General features: G+C 39.6%; 1 protein-coding gene across 1 annotated transcript in view; it reads right to left on the minus strand.

The window, feature by feature from the left end:
* Positions 1–8,214: 8,214 nt before the first annotated feature.
* The window catches only part of GTF2A1 (general transcription factor IIA subunit 1), a 35,440-nt gene continuing 26,444 nt past the window's right edge, over positions 8,215–17,210 (minus strand). Inside the window, exon 9 of the mRNA XM_073349348.2 lies at positions 8,215–12,813. Coding sequence (XP_073205449.1) covers positions 12,706–12,813 — 108 coding nt within the window. The 3' untranslated portion in view covers positions 8,215–12,705. The remainder of the gene's footprint in view (positions 12,814–17,210) is intronic.

Raw genomic sequence — 17,210 nt, forward strand, 5'->3', positions numbered from 1 at the left:
GTGGGGGAAACCCACAGCAACCAAAAAGGCCATTGATACGGTCCTGGGACCCAACCCTGACTGGACCATTGTCCCTCATCTTGTGGGCACTGCTGAGGCTGCTGCAGGAACCATGGGGCATAAGCTCCCAATGAAGGTTGCATATCCTGTCTAGGCTAGGACAGAGAACCCAGTCTCTGAGTCTGAAGAGGACAAAGAATCTGAGATTTCTGATAATGGGCAGAAGCTGACTGTAATTGAGAGAGACAGCTAGAGCCCAGGGATGGAGGTTCCAGAGGAATCATAGCTGGTTTGCCCCTTAGCGGTACAGTCTGCCAAGGCCAGGAAAGCATAGAAGGTAAAGGCACCGCAAGCTTCAGGGCAGCTGGAGTAGAATTGGTCGAAAGACTTCCTACACTGCTGGAGAAACTGGCACCAAAAGGTTAAGCAGTTCTCTAGCTGCTGCATATGCCTCCAGTGTTGATGGTACCGATAACACAACTCATCCCTGCGGTGCCAGGAGATAACGTGAAGAAACTGTAGTAGATAGTTCAGGGGTCAGTCTCAATGGACCTCACTCAGGTTCTGGAGCTGACAACCCCTTTTTAGCTGAAGCCTGTTTCGGGGAGTGTCTCCTTTCAGTATCCCTCCCAGGTAAGCTTGCCTTTAGAAAGCTTTTGTACCTGGGATCTTGCAGAGTGAGGTACCAAGTCCCTGGATGAGATCTTGTGCCTCTTCACTTTGTGGCCCACAATGGTAAATACATTGAGAACCACTGAACTACACTAACCAAAAACTGGATACATTTTACAAGGAATGAGGGAATAACTTGCAATAGCAAGGCTGTAATCACTCCAACAAGAAGGAACTGTGGGATTCAGGGTTGGTTCCACTATTTATACCTGCATACAGCAGCATGTGGCAGCAGAGGGTGCCTAAGCCACTCCTTCAACTGTGGGCTAGTTGCGCACTTGCCTACAGTGGAGTGGACATGTGCAATCACTTGAAGAATTATGGGATTTTTAATGGCCCCCAGTGGTCAGGGGCATGGTTACATTTCTCATCCAAACGATGGCACCTTCAGTAGCACATCACCTGGCAGCACTGGTTCAGTGCTATATAAACAGCTCCATCTCTCCCTATAAAGCTGAAGTGCTTTTACTCGCAGTCATTATAACACTTTGAGTATAAAACTGCTATTTATTATTTCAGGGCTTACAGCATGTTGAGCCTTGTATGACATATAGAGAATGCGTGTCAGGGAATTTACAGGCTAAGTTAAAGAAACATTTTTATTGCATAGCCTAACCCGATTCTTGGCTTGACACTCTATAGAGCAGAGCTATCTGGAAAATGGAATTTCCATCCCCTCCAAAAAAAAAGCTTTCAGAAAAAAATTAATCCTAATTAGGACAAAAAGCCAAACAAACCCTGTTTGTTTTTTAAATGGGACTGAAATTCTGAAGTATTTGATTGCAGGGACATTTTAGGTGTTTCCAGCACAAAATGTGCTCCCTGGAAATCACCTGCACTGCCTAGTTTGCCAGCCCAGGTGCTTGATCACCCAGACTTCCTGGGGAACTGGGCACTCATCCTGCTAGGGAGGCCTAGGATCCTCCACAGCTGGGCAGCATAGGAGTGGTTTCAGTCTGTCCTACCCTGAATCCGGGTCTAGCCCAGTCTAGAATATTAGCTTCAGTTGGATAAGCTTGGAGTTGGCGTTTGGCTAGCTTCTCTATAAGCTTGCTCAGGAAAAAGTGGCTTTTGTTACTGTGCAGTAGTTCACTAGAATGGATGTATTTGAGGTGAGTTTCTTCAATGTTGGTTGAACTATTGCGTGATTGGAGGAAGGGAAGATTCCTTACTTGAATGAATGATGCGTGGGCTATTTGTCATGAGTACCACCAGTTGCTTATGACTTTCACAAGTCAGGAAAAGCATGGTCAGATTCACTGTTCTAGTGTCGATACTCCTAAGGCATTCAATAGTTCTTGATTAGTCAGTATACTGAACTCCAAAAAAAACTAGACGGTTTGGTATGGGGGAGCAGATCTATGTTATTTGAGAAGTCTTCCTGTATATGCACAATCTTTTCAGCAAAGTAGGATGATAGTTCTTCAGAGTACCTAGTGCTGGGTGTTCTGATGCAGTCTGTAGGCACTCAGGATTGAAGCAGTTTACTACCCTTGATTTGGCGATTAGTAGAGGTTGATAGGAAGATTCTATTGTCCTCTAATTCTGTCTCAACATAGAGTTAGAGGAATTTGTTATGTTTCACCCTGTGTGTGTTTCCATTCTCCTCTATCAGCACTCAAGTTTCCTCCCTCTCCCCATCTGGCACGGGTTGTCTGAAGACCATGATCATTAATAGGGGAAGCAAAAGTGGATGGGAACCTGGGAGGCAGTGACCATGAGATGGTCGAGTTCAGGATCCTGACACAAGGAAGAAAGGAGAGCAGCAGAATACGGACCCCGGACTTCAGAAAAGCAGACTTTGACAACCTCAGGGAACTGATGCGCAGGATCCCCTGGGAGAATAACATGAGGGGGGAAAGAAGTCCAGGAGAGCTGGCTGCATTTTAAAGAATCCTTATTGAGGTTACAGGGACAAACCATCCTGACGTGTAGAAAGAATAGTAAATATGGCAGGCAACCAGCTTGGCTTAACAGTGAAATCCTTGCTGATCTTAAACACAAAAAAGAAGCTGACAAGAAGTGGAAGATTGGACAAATGACCAGGGAAGAATATAAAAATATTGCTCGGGCTTGCAGGAGTGAAATCAGGAAGACCAAATCACAACTGGAGTTGCAGCTAGCAAGAGATGTTAAGAGTAACAAGAAGTGTTTCTTCAGGTATGTTAGCAAGAAGAAGAAAGTCAAGGAAAGTGTGGGCCCCTTACTGAATGAGGGAGGCAACCTAGTGACAGAGGAAGTGGAAAAAGCTAATGTACTCAATGCTTTTTTTGCCTCTGTCTTCACAAACAAGGTCAGCTCCCAGACTACTGCACTCGGCAGCACAGCATGGGGAGGAGGTGACCAGCCCTCTGTGAAGAAAGAAGTGGTTCGGGACTATTTAGAAAAGCTGGACGTGCACAAGTCCATGGGGCCGGATGCGTTGCATCCGAGAGTGCTAAAGGAGTTGGCGGATGTGATTGCAGAGCCATTGGCCATTATCTTTGAAAACTCATGGCGATCGGGGGAGGTCCCGGACAACTGGAAAAAGGCTAATGTAGTACCCATCTTTAAAAAAGGGAAGGAGGAGGATCCTGGGAACTACAGGCCAGTCAGCCTCACCTCAGTCCCCGGAAAAATCATGGAGCAGGTCCTCAAGGAATCAATTCTGAAGCATTTAGAGGAGAGGAAAATGAGCAGGAACAGTCAGCATGGATTCACCAAGGGCAAGTCATGCCTGACTAATCTAATCGCCTTCTATGACGAGATAACTGGCTCTGTGGATGAGGGCAAAGCTTTTGACACGGTCTCCCACAGTATTCTTGACACCAAGTTAAAGAAGTATGGGCTGGATGAATGGATGATAAGGTGGATAGAAAGCTGGCTAGATTGTCGGGCTCAATGGGTAGTGATCAATGGCTCCATGTCTACTTGGCAGCCGGTATCAAGTGGAGTGCCCCAAGGGTCGGTCCTCAGACCGGTTTTGTTCAATATCTTCATAAATGATCTGGAGGATGGTGTGGATGGCACCCTCAGCAAGTTTGCAGATGACACTAAACTGGGAGGAGAGGTAGATACGCTGGAGGGTAGGGATAGGATATAGAGGGACCTAGACAAATTAGAGGATTGGGCCAAAAGAAATCTGATGAGGTTCAACAAGGACAAGTGCAGAGTCCTGCACTTAGGATGGAAGAATCCCATGCACCGCTACAGACTAGGGACCGAATAGCTCGGCAGCAGTTCTGCAGAAAAGGACCTAGGGGTTACAGTGGACGAGAAGCTAGATATGAGTCAACAGTGTGCCCTTGTTGCAAGAAGGCCAATGGCATTTTAAGTAGGGGCACTGCCAGCAGATTGAGGGACGTGATCGTTCCCCTCTATTTGACATTGGCAAGGCCTCATCTGGAGTACTGTGTCCAGTTTTGGGCCCCACACTACAAGAAGGATGTGGAAAAATTGGAAAACGTCCAGCGGAGGGCAACAAAAATTATTAGGGGCCTGGAACACGAGTTATGTGGAGAGGCTGAAGAAACTGGGATTGTTTAGTCTGCAGAAGAGAAGAATGAGGTGGGATTTGATAGCTGCTTTCAACTACCTGAAAGGAGGTTCCAAAGAGGATGGATCCAGACTATTCTCAGTGGTAGCGGATGACAGAATGAGGAGTAATGGTCTCAAGTTGCAGTGGGGGAGATTTAGGTTGGATATTAGGAAAAACCTTTTCACTAGGAGGAAAAAGAAAAGGAGGACTTGTGGCACCTTAGAGACTAACCAGTTTATTTGAGCATAAGCTTTCGTGAGCTTCTTTTTGCGAATACAGACTAACATGGCTGTTACTCTGAAACAGTTCACTAGGAGGGTGGTGAAACACTGGAATGGGTTACCTAGGGAGGTGGTGGAATCTCCTTCCTTAGAAGTTTTTAAGGTCAGGCTTGACAAAGCCCTGGCTGGGGTGATTTAGTTGGGGATTGGTCCTGCTTTGAGCAGGGGGTTGGACTAGATGACCTCCTGAGGTCCCTTCCAACCATGATATTCTATGATTCTATGATTGTAGATGATGGGCTGTTTGGGAGCTGATGACTCCCTACTTTATTATAGGGATTAGTAATTATGCTTCTGTACTAGCCTGTTTTTCCTTACACAGAAGCAGTCAGTAAAGATAAACCAAGGCTGTCATTTTAGTAGCACAAGCCTTGTAGTCTCAGACTTAAGGTCCTTCTCTTTCAGAACATGAGACTCAAACTCACTATCTCAGATCAAGCTTACAGGTTGGAGCATAGATTGTTTTCCACCTTATGAGACTGGGTTATTTTTATTATGGCTGATAACTATCTTCTCTTCTTCCTTCTCTTCTCTCAAAGGGAAAAAGAACAAAGGGTTGATCCATTAAATAATGTTTAAAGCAGAAGCTGATGGGAGAGTTAGCCCTTACAGAGCTACAGCCTGGCCTGCAAGTGCAAGTTTTTACCATTCAGATTTCACTTTTCTTTCCTCAGCTGCTTCACCACTGTAGCTCCCCAGTATCCTAGGCCTTTGGACATATAACAGCAACATTAACACTGTTATAAAACAAGTAGTATAAATGACAGAAAAGATAATTAGGCTCAGCAACAGGTGTCTTTCTAATTTGCAACATCCAGCAGGAAGACTTCAGGGAAAGAATGTTCCTTTATCTATCATCTTTCTACCACCTCCACAGTGTATCCAGTTGCTCTTGGAGATGGGCTGAACCAGATGGGTAAGTATTATCCCATGAAATCCCAAAGCATATTCTATCCTACATTACTTCAACCTTCTGCCTTTCAAATCAGCAACAGCACAGTGAGAATAAATGCCTAAGATGAGAGTTGGCAGCACAGGCATTTTGCAAAAAGTCACCTGGAAGAACAAAACGTGTGAATTTTAACAAACATCACAGTATTTTACTTTTCCCTGTGACTGTGCACCAAAGTGCAGCTGAGAAGGAAGACTCTGGGGGCTGGGGGGTAGAATGGGAAGACAAAAACTTTCACCATTATAAAATCTTATCCTTCCTTACAAGGAAAGGTATTTGTTCAAGCTTTTTAATAATTTGTCACTATTTTCTGCACTCTCTCAAATTTTCAGCATACTTTTTTAAAACATGAACGCCAGAAACATACACTTCTACATACACTACATAGTAATGTTCTCTTGGCTTCACCAACACTGTGTTCCTGTTTATACATCCAAGGATCATTAGTTCTTTTTGCCAAAGCATTCCATTAGGTGCTCATCTTCAGTTGCTCGTCCACTGTGACCAATAAATCCTTTTCCAAGTCCTTGCTTTCCAGGATACAGTCCCCCATTTTCTAGGTATTGGGTACATTCTTTGTTCCTAGATGTAATACTTAGGGCTGTCAATCACATTTAACTCACATGATTAACTCAAAAAAAATTAATCATGATTAAAAAAATCACAATTGCCATTTTAATTGCACTGTTAAACAATACCAATTGAAATTTATTAAATATCTTGGATGTTTTTGTACTTTTTCAAATATATTTATTTCAATTACAACACAGAGTACAACACAAAGTGTACAGTGCTCACTTTATATTTTTTTATTACAAATATCTGCACTGTAAAAATGATAAACAAAAGTGGTATTTTTCAGTTCACCTCATACAAGTATTGTAGTGTGATCTCTATCATGAAAATGCAACTTACAAATGTAGATTTTTTTGTTACATAATTGCACTCAAAAACAAAACAATGTAAAACTTTAGAGCCTACAAGTCCGCTCAATTCTACTTCTTGTTCAGCCAGTCGCTAAGACAAACAAGTTTGTTTATATTTACGGGAGATAATGCTGCCCACTTATTTAAAAAGTCACCAGAAAGTGGGAACAGGTGTTCACATGGCACTTTTGTAGCCGGCATTGCAATGTATTTACCTGCCAGATATGCTAAACATTCATATGCCCCTTCATGCTTCAGCCGCCATTCCAGAGAACATGCATCCATGCTGACGACGCTCGTTAAAAAAATGTGTTAATAAAATTTGTGACTGAACTCCTTGGGGGAGAATTGTATGTCTCTGGCTCTGTTTTACCTGCATTCTGCCATATGTTTCATGTTATAGTAGTCTCATATGATGACTCGGCACGTTGTTCATTTTAAGAACACTTTCACTGCAGATTTGACAAAATGCAAAGAAAGTCCAAATTGTGAGATTTGTAAAGATAGCTACAGCACTCGACCCAAGGTTTAAGCTCTAAAGTGCCTTCCAAAATCTGAGAGGGACAAGATGTGGAGAATTCTTTCAGATGTATTAAAAGAGCAACACACTGATGTGGAAACTACAGAACCCGAACCACCAAAAAAGAAAATCAACCTTCTACTGGTGGCATCTGACTCAGATTATGAAAATGAATGCATTGGTCCGCACTGCCTTGGATTGTTATTGATCAGAACCTGTCATCAGCCTGGACGCATGTCCTCTGGAATGGTGGATGAAGCATGAAGGGACATATGAATCTTTAGCGCATCTGGCATGTAAATATCTTGCGATGCTGGCTGCAACAGTGCCATGCAAATATCTGTTCTCACTTTCAGGTGACATTGTGAACAAGAAGCAGGCAGCACTATCTCCTTCAAATGTAAACAAACTTGTTTGTCTGAGCGATTGGCTGAACAAGAAATAGGACTGAGTGGACTTGTAGGCTCTACACTTTTACATTGTTTTATTTTTGAATGCAGTCAGGTTTTTTATATAATTCTACATTTGTAAGTTCAACTTTCATAATAAAGAGACTGCACTACAGTACTTGCATTAGGTGAATTGAAAAATACTATTTCTGTTTTTACAGTGCAAAATATTTGTAATCAAAAATAAAGTGAGCACTGTACACTCTGTATTCTGTGTTGTAATTGAAATCAATATATTTGAAAATGTACAAAACATCCAAAATATTTAAATGTTATTATTCCATTATTGTTTAACAGTGCAATTAATCATACAATTAATTTTTTTAATCACTTGACAGCCCTAGTAATACTGCTTTTGGAGTGGAGTCCTATCATCTAAAAATAAACTTAATGATGCTGATACAAGATAACAATTAGCCTTAAGAGACTTACATTTCACCAAGGACTAAAGATATGTCATCTGGTCAGGTTGGAAATACTGACTTCACTAGTGAAATGCATTTGCCAAAGCTAGATGCTTATGTTCAGAAAAAACTTTTGCATCCAAAGCTCATCTTGCATTTCCAGTTCTTCAGACTAAGTATCTAGGTGTACTGGGCTATTTTATTTGCTTTTTTCCTTCGCTAAAGGTCGTGGTGTAAGTCTTGCTTAGGTAACCAGCAAAAGAAGACTGTTAAATCTGAACCTCCAACCTCAAAATGAAAAGCTGACTTCTCATAACATTGTGAGCCATGTTAAATGGAAGAGACTATGCAGCAAGTTCACCTCAGTGATTAAAAGGGAAACACCTGTGTTTTTCTTGCTTTGAATTCACTATATTATGAAAATACTTAAAGAATCTTGTCCACGTTAAAACAATTGTGTATGTGTAACTATTTAATGCATCAGAAAATAGTAAATAAAATGGCAAGCTTATTTTTTAAATAACATCTTTAATTAAAGTTTTTGCAAAGGCAAAATATTAAACTTAAAATAGGTCTTAGTACATCAAAATACTAAGTTCTCTAATTGTATTCCAAGCATGGCCTTTGAAACATAATATCCTGTATATCACAGAAGAGCAACCTTGATCTGCAATTGTACAGAATGAATTTTACAAACATAATAAATATATTTACCCCCTTACACATAACAGTATATGTACAACAGCAGTTGACAATAGTAGCTCAGAACAGCAGAAAAGGACGTTCCCCTTCCCCATATTTTTATTAGTACCCTATGCACGCTGGAACAAGTGAACTTTGGATGGCTACACATGTAGCTAATCCAAAATAGTTCTTCCTGTTTAAAAAAGTTCCTTTTTGTCCTCAGTATCCAATCCAAACTAAATTTTAAAAAAGTGAACCACGAAAAAGAGTAGGCAACAGTAGCTTGATTTGCATGAAAAAAAGGCCTGGCTTGTACATATGCCCCAGACACTCAGAACAATAGGAAATCAAGACTAAAGACACAAATGTAACAACATACAAGTTTCCCCCGTCTTTTGTAACCACTAAACTCAAAATCTGAAACAACTTTGAATTAAATCTTTATAAAAAATTGCAAAGCTGTATAAGGCGACCCAATAAAAATCCACAGTGTGCAGTACCCTAAAGCCACAGGTCTAATTCTTAAACATTTTATTGCATCCTGCAAAACAACAAAAAAGGAACTTTTTCAAATGGAAGACAAACTTCAAAGTGAACTCTAGTGAAAAGGGTCTCATTTTTCTCCTGCATTGGAATAACAAAATTTTATCCTGGTAGCGTTTTATGGTGACATAATTGCTTTTGGGTATTAATGGATGATACAGTTACTTTCACAAAACAAAACTGAAACCCAGCAAAGTTTACTTACACTGCATTAAAAATAGAAAAAAACAAAAAACCACACTGATACAAAACTGTTAGATCACATTTAGTATGTTATTCGCTCTTTTCCAGCAACTGTGCTTTAGAACCAAATCTAATCCCTTAGAGAATAAACCTGCGACCACAATCTTTATACTTGTCATGATCTGTTGCTAGGAAAATACTCGGGTCAAAAAGCAGCTTGTAATTACAATGCAGGAAAAAGGTGGATGAAACCTCAGACATTTTGCCACTAACATTGGGGGAGGAGAGAATAAAGTTATAAATTTTATTTAAATAGTCCAATATAAAGTTCCTTATGTGACTAAGTCTCTATTATCTCCTTAGCAGACAACATATTTTTATTCCTTTTCAACTTTGATGTTTTTATTAAATGATTGCACACACTAAAAAGCCAATATAATTAGAGCTAAAATGTTTATTTATGACTGAAGCACTGCAGGACACCTACTGTCTCAGGAATCCAATAGACCTCGAGTATCATCATGCTGACAAAGCAGGAATATCTGCAAATTGAGAAGGCACAAGACTCCCAACTTTGTCCAGTTGCTCTGTAAATTTCCATTAGCCCTGAAGGTTAATATTTTAACCATGAAGTTATCGTCCCTATTTTTTCCATCTTAAAGTCAAAAAAGGTGCTCTGTTATCTGTGCAAATCTAAACATAAGCCCTCTTGAAACCGTTAATTGCCTTCATAATACTGAACTATTTAAATGAAAAATCTATTTTCTACTTTCAAGAAAAAAAATTAATAATTTAAAAACTATGAACATGGGAATCCCTTGCCCTCTGAAAGGAATGGAATCTAATGAAATGGTCTGTTCAATTACAACATTAAAACCATGATTAAAATTCAAGTACAATAATAAAATTAAGCAAACTACATTCTTACAGCAAGCTGCTACAATAAAATGAAATTAAAACATGCTTTCTGATTTAAAAAAGGAACACTTGACATAGCAATAAGAGCACAGTTTGGTATGTTTATATTTGACTGGCTTTCAGAAGATTTCACAGGTACTTGTATTAAAAGACCAAAACCCTCATCTGCCAAGCATACCATAATTAATTTGCAAGACACTGTGCATGTACAGATGGTTTCTAAACGTCCTTCGAGAAACTAAATTTAAGTCATCTTTAAAGCTGTGGTATCCCTTAAAATAAATAAAAAGGCTATGCAATGTCTGCTCTAAACATGTGGGTGAAGAACCCTATATGTAAGAAGAGACTAAATATCTTGTACAGTAATCTGGGTTCCAGTAGTATAAACAGGAATCTGTAGCTAAAGGGGTTTCATTGGTTGATTTGTGCACTATATGGGATTTGTTCTAAGTCCATATTTAAGTAATTTGAAAGGCTATGAATCTACTCGTGATAGCCATCAACATTACTCAAAGATACACAAGATAAGCAAGGGTAATAATTAGTTGATAAGTAATTGATTTCATTGTAATCACATATGCTTTAAAAGTATAGTGGCACATTAAAAAAAAAACCCACAAAATTTCTGCTTTGTACAGAGAAAAAGAAAACGCCACTCAGCATGAGATACCTTGAAGTCCAGAGCCAAATTTGCATCCTAAATGAGTAGAGCATTAATTACCTATGAGTTAGTAACACCAGAAACTGAACTTTAATGACATTTACAATGTATGCAGATCAGGTGGTTTACTAATAAACATATGGCTCTACATGTGAATTAAGGACAATTTCGTTCTATTTAGTGACACCACAGGTGCAAAAACATATGTAACTGCTCAGATTTCTTCCTTGCAATGTGCTGTGCATTTCCTGTAAACTACTGAGACTATGAATGCATTTGGAGATCAGTAACGAAAGACAGGTAAGGGAGACAGAAGGCAGTTAATATACAGTGCTGATTAAATACACTTGTGATTTCATTAAAAACTATTTTAAAAGTTTCATTTTGCAAGAACAAAAGCCAAGAAGTAGTGGGTAAAGTTTCTGCTTCTGCAGTTCTCCCTAATTTGAGTTACATTTGACTTCCTCTGCCTTCTTTTCATTGCTTTTCAGGTAGCTAGTAAGAACATTAAGTTGTAATGGGGAACCACATAAAGCATGCTCACTCCTTCGTTGGAAATGTCTGATCTAGAATTCCAATTCCCTCTTCTCTGCTGCAGCAGGAACTCCATTCCTGAAAGCCTGATTGCAAGCAGAACCATCACATGAAGAAACGGTGTGTTTGCCCTTACCAGCAAAAGCTTTTTGCTATTCATGACATGTCATTTTCAGACAAGTGAAATTATGTTAGGGTTTAGCATATGTGATGACCTAATTTTTGCATTACCAAGACACACACTATTTTAATTTTTTGCTTACATTACTCTAACAAAATTAACTATTTCCTCATTGATGCTTTCTTTTAAAAGGAACAAAAACAAAAACCACCAAAATTGCATGTCACTTGGAGATTTTAAACAGGTTCCCTGCAATACATCTTAACTTGTCAATAAGAATATACTTTAAAATTACAGGGTATTTTACCATTAAGCTCTATTTCCTGATTAGCAGAACTTCAGGTAAGGTATAAATGGCTATATATATACTAAAGTATATATATATATACTTTCCCTTATCCAGTTTAGCCATTCCTGTAGTATTTGTCCAACAGTATTCATGGATGCCTGGGCTGTAAATGTAGTAAGTGGTTGGAGGAATGCATACACTAAGAGATCAAAATACCTGGAGTTTTCATTTGCAAGGTCTCCAAGACACTGATCTTTTAAAGAAGTGAAGGAAAGCTACCACAGAGTCCTCTGAGCTCCGTGAGGCTGAACCACTTCAAATGCCAAGAATGTTTTTAAAAATAAAGTAAGTGGTTTGAGTTTTCAGAAGGAGCTACAGGTGCTCAGCACTTTTGAAAAGAGTCATTCATGTCAAATTGAAATGGCTCGAAAATACAAGTAATCATTTTACATTTTGTAACTGCTAGGAATGAAAATTTGTTTATGGGAGAAGAATTGAGAAAATTAACTGTAGTTAAAATTATACATGACTATAGCAGAATTAAAAATATTTTTGTTATACAAGATAATTAAAATGTATCACCTTAATTCTTACTCTTCTGTACAAAGCCTGCACACCGTTCAAACAATATTCTGACCACCCTCACTACCAAAAGGAAGTGTTCAAAACAAAGATTTGTACACACATAAGCATTGTCAGACTACGAGTATATCAAAAGGGGAGAGTTCCTTCAGTTCAGTGGAAGAAATTTTAAAACCTTAACCCAAGGGGAGGAACAGGGAGACAAAGCCTTACATGCTAATTACCAGCTGCAGGTACCTGTATATAGAATTGATAATTAAGGTATCCCAGACAATGCTAGCTGCTACAGTCCCATGGCTTGCCCATTTGAAGTAGTGTCTATGTTGCCACGCTCTACCTTTGTTGCGGTAGTTTTGTTGGTACTGTTCTTTTCTGATGTGCAGACGTAAGTTTTGGTTGAAGTTTATGTCCAAGTCTCAACCTTTCTGATTTTTCTTTTTTTCTAGTTTTTTGTTTTGTCTTAAAAACTTCACCATTCTGCATCTCCAATGGCTTTGGAAAATACATAATCTCTTCCATTGAGATTCATTATGCCATCTTTGAGGTGAAACTTCCACTTGTTTTTACTTCTATGGATCTAAAAAACAAAATATACATACTGAAATAGTACTCTGTATCAGAAACAAGTAGCAAATTCAGGACTAAACTGACAAGTTAGGAAAAGAAAATCCAGATAATGATTGGTCACATAACTGATCATTATGTATGCATGGAGATCTAAACCCAGGATCTGACCTAAAAAAAGTGTTATTGCACATCTGGCAACATTTGTGGCTCATTTTCTAGCCAAGGGCAAGTTCCCACAGGAGCCATAAATAAACCCTGTATCCATAGTAATTGTGAAATCCAAGGCACATAACACATTTTATGTAGAGAGAGGAAGGTAATTTAATCTTTATCCATCTCTAACATGAATTAATACCCTTTTCCTGTTGGAACTGGGAATGTAGAAATCCATGTGGAAGCAGCACAATTCCAGCTTTTACTCACTATATTGAAGAGGTAGGAGACAATTTGTCTGACCAGCCCTGGATGAAAGAGGTGAATGAGGCAGCAATACAGCTCTGACCCTTTACCATCATTTGTTTAACCCCGCTTCTGCGTACAACCCACCTTGCTTGCAGATCTCTGGCAGAAAAAGAGGAGGAAAGTGAAATAGGCCTAATACAAGGTTGGAACTTGCTTCTCCCTGCCGCAGCGCTGCAGCTAAGGTCAGAAACACCGGAGCTGGATTTCTCCGGATGTAAAAGAGAGGGAGCCACCAGACTAGTGTTCTCTCTGAAGGGCCCTCAGCTTTGGAGGCTGCTGCTCTCCTTGGTCTGAGTGGTCAGAGTTAACTGACCTCCATGACACACTGCTAGACTTATCTATTTACTCAGGCTTTTGAAGAGGAAGGGCCTCGATAGGAGCTGCTGTTTGTGGTGGTGGATAGTTTTGTTCTGTCCTAAGAAGAGTTTTACAGTAGAACCTCAGAGTTATTAACATCTCAGGAATGGAGGTTGTTCTTAACTCTGAAATGCTCCTAACTCTGAATAAAACATTATGGTTGTTCTTTTAGAAGTTTACAACTGAACATTGACTTAATACAGCTTTGATATTTTACTATGAAGAAAAATGCTGTTTTCCCTTTATTTTTTAGTAGTTTATCTTTAAAATAGTACTGTACTGTATTTGCTTTTTTTGTCTGTGCTGCTGCTTGATTATGTACTTCCAGTTCCAAATGAAATGTGCAGTTGACTGGTCAGTTCATAACTCTGCTGTTTGTAACTCTGAGGTTCTACTGTATTGGGAGTGCCTGATTAGTTTGCTTTTATTTTAGGTTTTTGGGTTTTTTTAAAGTTATGTCAATTGTAAGCTCTCTGTCCGGGGCCTTCTTTTCATCATGTATAGCAATGGTTTTCAACCAAGGGTCCAGGGCCCCCTAGGGAGGGTCTGCCAGTTTCAGGGAGTCTGCCAAACAGGACCAGCATTAGACTCTCTAGGGTCTGGGGCAGAAAGTCAAAGCATCACAGCATGGGGCTGAAGCCCGGAGCCTTGCCACCTGGGACTGAAGGAGAAGCCTGCAAAACTTAGCTTTGCGGTGCCCCCTGCTTGCTATCCCTTAACGCCAGCCCTGGCTTTTATATGCAGAAAACCAGATGTTGTGACACAGGTGGGCCGTGGAGTTTTTATAGCATGTCAGGGGCCTCAAAGAAAAAGGAGGGGAACCCCTGATGTATAGCATGCCTTGACCTGATTCTTTACAGAGGCTTCCAGGTGCTAATAGGATACAAATAAGGGGAGATTTTCAAAGACAAGTGGGAGCTGGGTGCCTGACTGGCCTTTGTGCCTTAGAAAAAAGTCTTCCCCTTAGTAAACAGTAACAACAACAAAAAGACAACTAAGGCAAAAGTAGTCTAAAATAAAAATAGAATGAACTGGACTCTCCAAGAGAAACTAGTAACTATGGACACCAGTAAAAAAAAGGTTTTCAAAACGAGTCACTAGGTGAATTTAATTATCAACTGAATCACAAAAAATTGAACACCCGGCCGTTCCCAGAATACAGTAAGAACAGTACAACTAAAAGAACTGATCATTCAATTCTGGCTGCAAGCTACACGAACTATACATTTATTTCTTGTATACTTTGACTTGATTAATTAAATATGCCCACACAAAGGATATCTGGTATCTTGTAAAAATTTGATTAAAATGATATGTTCTACTGCAGGCCTATTTTCATCCCAGATATTTAAGTGTACAGTCACTTGCCAAACTGTACCATGCAAGTGGGCTTAGCCACATGTATCTTAAAAGGTAAAAATTACATTAATTGCCCAACTAGCTCAACATACATACATAGTAATTTTAGGGATAAATAGGCTTTTCATCATTCATTCAAAATACTTTACCCATCAACACAGTAAATGAGAGAACACCTGAACACACAATTTTCCAGATTCACAGCTGCCCAAAGGATTTTTTTCTTTGACAAAAGTAATGTAAGAGAAAGCGTGTCAAGCTCTGAGTAGTGAATATACAAGACCCCCAGAGTTTCTCTCTCACGCAAATAGCTTAGCTTGTCACTATCCTCCACAAAAGGAAAGTGAAGTTTCCACGTTTTCAAAGAGTCCAGTGTTTACTACTTGCCAGGTAGAGGAGCTTATTTTACTTGGCAGACTTTCTGGTGGATTCTGTTAGTATGTTAACACAAGATTAGCCAAAAATCATTAAAGATGACAGCTGAAGTGAAATGCACCAGACTGAAATGTCAGCAGGTAAATTTGTGGAAACCTGCTTGGCCAAGTTATGAGAATTTGCATTCTAGTCTAATTAAGTGTGCCCCATCCTCTGAAGAATCTAATAAAGCTATCCAAACCAGTAGTTCACCTGTGAAATTGTTAAACGGCGCAGTACCAAAACTGGAACATATCTAGTAGACCCACACTGCTGAGAAGATTAAGCACAAACCTACTTCAAAACACCAGAAAATATAGGAACAAAATTCAACCAGCCTATCTACCCTCATATTGAATCTGCACTTAGAGCAGGGTCTAGGGTTTGGATGTAAATGAACATTACAACTTCAGGCGTTTTTCCTGTTTTTTGGAAAGTCTAAATTTTTTTTTCATTCAAGTTTCAGTTCTTTGCACTGTAAAAAGGGCCTTTTTCATGTAATCAATACACTGTGGTCCTATGAATCCAGTCTTCAGCCAAACAACAAAGGAGGGAAATCCACCTGAACATCTCACCACTGCTAGCCTGCACTGAGTTTGGGGTTTTCTGATTCTACATCTTTTGATTTTTTTCTTTTTATTTGTCCAATCTCATATTTCCAGTCCAAGGCTCTTAAAAAAAGCTAGCCACTATACAGGAACCTAGTTACCCAGGGGATTGCTAGCTGAATATAGAAAAGAAAGGCTGTGTGTTGTGATTTCCAATCCAGGGTTATAGCAGCCAAAGACTGTTCTCTTCGGACGGCTGTTTAGTCTCTTGTCTCAGTAGACAACTGTCCACATCATACAAAACCCTCCATACCTGGCATCAACTGATACCCAGACTTGCTCTCATAAATATAAAGGGAAGGGTAAACACCTTTAAATTCCTCCTGGCCAGAGGAAAAACCCTTTCACTTGTAAAGGGTTAAGAAGCTAGGATAACCTCGCTGGCACCTGACCAAAATGACCAATGAGGAGACAAGATACTTTCAAAAGCTGGGGAGAGGGAGAAACAAAACTCTCTCTCTCTCTCTCTCTCTCTCTCTGTGATGCTTTTGCCGGGGACAGAACAGGAATGGTCTTAGAACTTAGTAAGTAATCTAGCTAGATGTGTGTTAGATTCTGTTTGTTTAAATGGCTGAGAAAATAAGCTGTGCAGAATGGAATGGATATTCCTGTTTTTGTGTCTTTTTGTAACTTAAGGTTTTGCCTAGAGGGATTCTCTATGTTTTGAATCTAATTACCCTGTAAGGTATTTCCCATCCTGATTTTACAGAGGTGATTCTTTTTATTTTTTCTTCTATTAAAATTCTTCTTCTAAGAACCTGATTGCTTTTTCATTGTTCTTAAGATCCAAGGGTTTGGGTCTGTGGTCACCTATGCAAATTGGTGAGGATTTTTATCAAACCTTCCCCAGGAAAGGGGGTGTAAGATTTGGCAGGAATTTTTTGGGGGAAAGATGTTTCCAAATGGACTCTTTCTTAATAATAATACCGGTTAGACGTTTGGTGGTGGCAGCGAAAGTCCAAGGGAAAAAGGTAAAATAGTTTGTACTTTGGGGAAGTTTTAACCTAAGCTGGTAAAAGTAAGCTTAGAAGGTTTTCATGCAGGTCCCCACATCTGTACCCTAGACTTCAGCGTGGGGAAGGAACCTTGACACTGGCCAACCCGAAGAAGTGATCCTTTTTCAAGCACACTGGTAAGATAGTCTGGAAGAAAAAGAAGTTCAACCACTAATTTTAACTGAGCCTTGCTTATAACAGAGTTTTGAGAC

The sequence above is a fragment of the Lepidochelys kempii genome, chromosome 6 (genome assembly GCF_965140285.1).
Source record: "Lepidochelys kempii isolate rLepKem1 chromosome 6, rLepKem1.hap1, whole genome shotgun sequence".
NCBI classification, from domain to species: domain Eukaryota; kingdom Metazoa; phylum Chordata; order Testudines; family Cheloniidae; genus Lepidochelys; species Lepidochelys kempii.